The sequence below is a fragment of the Palaemon carinicauda genome, chromosome 14, assembly GCF_036898095.1.
Source record: "Palaemon carinicauda isolate YSFRI2023 chromosome 14, ASM3689809v2, whole genome shotgun sequence".
NCBI lineage: Eukaryota > Metazoa > Arthropoda > Malacostraca > Decapoda > Palaemonidae > Palaemon > Palaemon carinicauda.
The window spans coordinates 119922651-119926248 of NC_090738.1; the positions used below are offsets into that span (position 1 = coordinate 119922651).

The 3598-nt window shown below is 36.4% G+C and overlaps 1 protein-coding gene across 1 annotated transcript; it reads left to right on the forward strand.

Moving 5' to 3' along the window:
* Positions 1 to 1949: 1949 nt before the first annotated feature.
* On the forward strand, positions 1950 to 3083 carry LOC137653287 (actin-2, muscle-specific-like). The gene has a single exon (XM_068386658.1). The coding sequence runs from the start codon at positions 1950 to 1952 to the stop codon at positions 3081 to 3083; it is 1134 nt and encodes a 377-aa protein (XP_068242759.1).
* Positions 3084 to 3598: the final 515 nt, after the last annotated feature.

Below are 3598 nucleotides of genomic sequence, written 5' to 3' on the forward strand. Positions count from 1 at the left end.
AGTAGTTTAGCCTATAATTGTTTAAAGGGAAATTTTCGGAGAGTATTATTTCAATTAATGGGTAATTTTGTAGAAGATTTTCTTTGGTTAGAAGGATAATCTTATTTTAGTTTTGTGATATGAATTTTGTTATAGATACCCTCGATTATGATTCTGAAATTAGTTTTTCAATTATTTCTCTGGTTTACTATTATGGGTAAAAATTTCCAAATCTAATCGTTTCACCTATAACATTGCGAGGTGGATTTTATTATACAATGATTCATATTACAGTTATATGAGTTTGTTTGGTACCAGAATTTCTTATGTTACCAAGAATAATTCGGTTATTGTTGAAATTAATGTATAAGCTTATATTAAAAAAAAAAAAATTGTACATATTTCGTGAATTATATTGAATGTGTTCATTTTAGGATGGATTCGGTGCATCCAGTATGGCATATGCGAATTAGAAAATATTTTTATTTCTATAAAGGTCAGAACCTCTTTGAACATATTTTCTATATTTGGAGGTAACAACCTTATTATAGGTTGTTTGTATTTAGAAAGAGGAAAACAAAATTAAATTTTCAATGCCATAAGACCTTTTTGTTTTTATTATCTGCATTAGAAATTTAAGTCTCAGTAAATGTTGGTTAGAGGCATTAGTGCAAATGACGTAGTACACCGTAAGCATTGATAAAAGGTACATCGCGTCGTATCTCAAGCTATTATTGCACCCATTTTTTAGCGTTCTATTCTACATCTGTTCCCATTTCCTTTCTTCCATCTTCCAGTCTAACCTCTTTCAACTTTAACTTCACAATACAACTGTGTGTTTTCCACCATTTATACCTCATTGCAGAATGGCATCCCTGGTCCTAGCTCTTGGGCTTATTGACAAAGTCCCATAGATCCATTCTTTAGTAATGTTTTAGCGACATTTCATGCAGAATATCGTAAAAATATTCCTTTGGATTCTTTGCTATAAATTTGATATAGACTAAGAAAAAAGGCACTAGTCTCCATATTCATTGCCTGCGACAATGTCAGTTAATTTGGAACATATTTCTGATATGTCAAATATCAGCGGTAATAAAAGTTTTTGCTAAAATGTAAACAAGTAAAGGGAGCGAAATTAGGAGCAGAAAACATTGGAACCGTAATTTCATTATCATCCTGAATATCAAAACTGAATGAATAATTTACGCCTAAGAAAATAGTTTCAATCAATATTGTTATCTAATATGTAAACAAGCATGAAATTTATTTCTTATGATTTCCAAAATAATATTTTGAATTGATACACAATGTTATATGACTTTTTATATCACATGGCACTTAGATCAAATTGTGGAGTGTTTGAAGTTTTATTTAAATTTAGAATTACCAGTTGTACAGATGTTGAATCCCTTTTTAGTCTTCCTTTCTTTACATTTCTGGTAAAATACTTACTTCTATTAAGATAAAAGTCCTTTTTAACCGACTTGGAAAATTATATTATAAGGAAAGTATACTCTCATCATCTGTTATCTTCATATTGTTATATTTAGGAGAATGTAAAAATAAGACGCTAGTTATTTCAAATACTAATTTTTTTTTATTTTAAATGAAAATGATAATATATAAGGATTTTTATTATAGATTAATTTAGTTATAACAGATTCAATTTTAAGGGTTTGGTAATCGTTAAAGTGTTAAAATTTTCGTCCTTATTACTGAAGACATTTTTATAATTAGTTTGGTCAATATCTCATGCTATGTAGGCATCAATATACTACTATACTTTCTATGTCTTTCTGTCCTTAGTTTCCTTATAGCTACATGTATCGGAGAAAGTAATTTTTATTGTTCAATAATAGATAATTGGTAATGAAAAACGAAACAGTAATTAAATCAGCGGCATCAAGAAATATGTTTCTTCTTTCACAGGTACTTTTCTGACAGTACTTATACCGTAAACCTCCACCATGTGTGACGACGACGAGGCGGCGACCCTCATCTGCGACAATGGCTCCGGTCTTGTCAAGGCTGGCTTCGCCGGTGATGACGCTCCCAGAGCTGTCTTCCCCTCCATCGTTGGCCGTGCCCGTCACCAGGGTGTGATGGTCGGTATGGGTCAGAAGGACGCCTACATTGGTGATGAAGCCCAGAGCAAGCGTGGTATTCTCACCCTCAAGTACCCCATCGAACATGGTATCATCACCAACTGGGACGACATGGAGAAGGTCTGGTACCACACCTTCTACAATGAGCTCCGTGTTGCCCCTGAGGAGTGCCCCACCATGCTTACTGAAGCTCCCCTCAACCCAAAGGCCAACCGTGAAAAGATGACTCAGATTATGTTTGAGGCCTTCAACATGCCCGCCATGTATGTCTGCATCCAGGCTGTCCTCTCCCTCTACGCCTCTGGCCGTACCACTGGTGAGGTTTGCGACTCTGGTGATGGTGTCTCCCACATGGTGCCCGTCTATGAAGGTTTCGCTCTTCCCCACGCCATCCTCCGTCTGGACTTGGCTGGTCGTGACATCACCAACTACCTTGGCAAGATCATGACTGAAAAGGGCTACTCCTTCACCACCACTGCTGAACGTGAAATCGTTCGTGACATCAAGGAGAAGCTTTGCTACATTGCCCTGGACTTTGAGAGTGAGATGAACACTGCTGCTGCTTCTTCCTCCATCGACAAGTCCTACGAACTTCCTGATGGTCAGGTCATCACCATTGGCAATGAGCGCTTCCGTGCTCCTGAGTCCATCTTCCAGCCTTCCTTCCTTGGTATGGAATCCGCTGGTGTTCACGAGATTGTCCACAACTCCATCATGAGGTGCGATATTGACATCAGGAAGGACCTTTTGGCCAACGTTGTCATGTCTGGTGGCTCCACCATGTACGCTGGTATTGCTGACAGGATGCAGAAGGAAATCACCTCTCTTGCCCCATCCACCATCAAGGTCAAGATCATCGCTCCCCCAGAGAGGAAGTACTCCGTCTGGATCGGTGGTTCCATCCTTGGTTCTCTGTCCACTTTCCAGGCCTTGTGGGTCACCAAGGAAGAGTATGATGAATCTGGTCCTGGTATTGTTCACCGCAAGTGCTTCTAAATATTAACTATTTCCTCTATGTACTGAACATGCAAGTATTGTAGGTATCTAATAAGTCGAATAAAATTTTTATATTTCCAATGATTTTTTTAAGCTACATACATAGTTCATGGCTAATGGTGTGCATGATAACTGTAAGTTTTGGGGGAAAATCAGATAGGTGGACATGCAATGAAACATGTTCCAGAAACTGTTAAAACAATATATCAGAAGAGCCGTGCCCTCTATATAAAAGTATATTTATAGTTATGCTCAAGTTTAAAACTAGATTATGACAAAATCTATAGGAATTAAAGCAATGAAAATAATAAAGTAAGAAATAAATTCCATTTATGAAGGCCTTATCATTATTTAAATTATAATGTATAATGCAGTGCATAATTGGCCCTCTATGAATCACAACTGAGTTTTTTTTTTTTTTTGCATGTTTTTGTTTAATTTCACTTTATAGATGTTAAATTATAATCATATATCATTCTTTGCACCTTTGAGATTTGATTTGTGCATTAAAATAT

What these genes read in the sequence shown, in the direction of transcription:
- LOC137653287 (XM_068386658.1), top strand. Translation starts at nt 1,950, where the DNA reads ATGTGTGACGACGACGAGGCGGCGACCCTCATCTGCGACAATGGCTCC.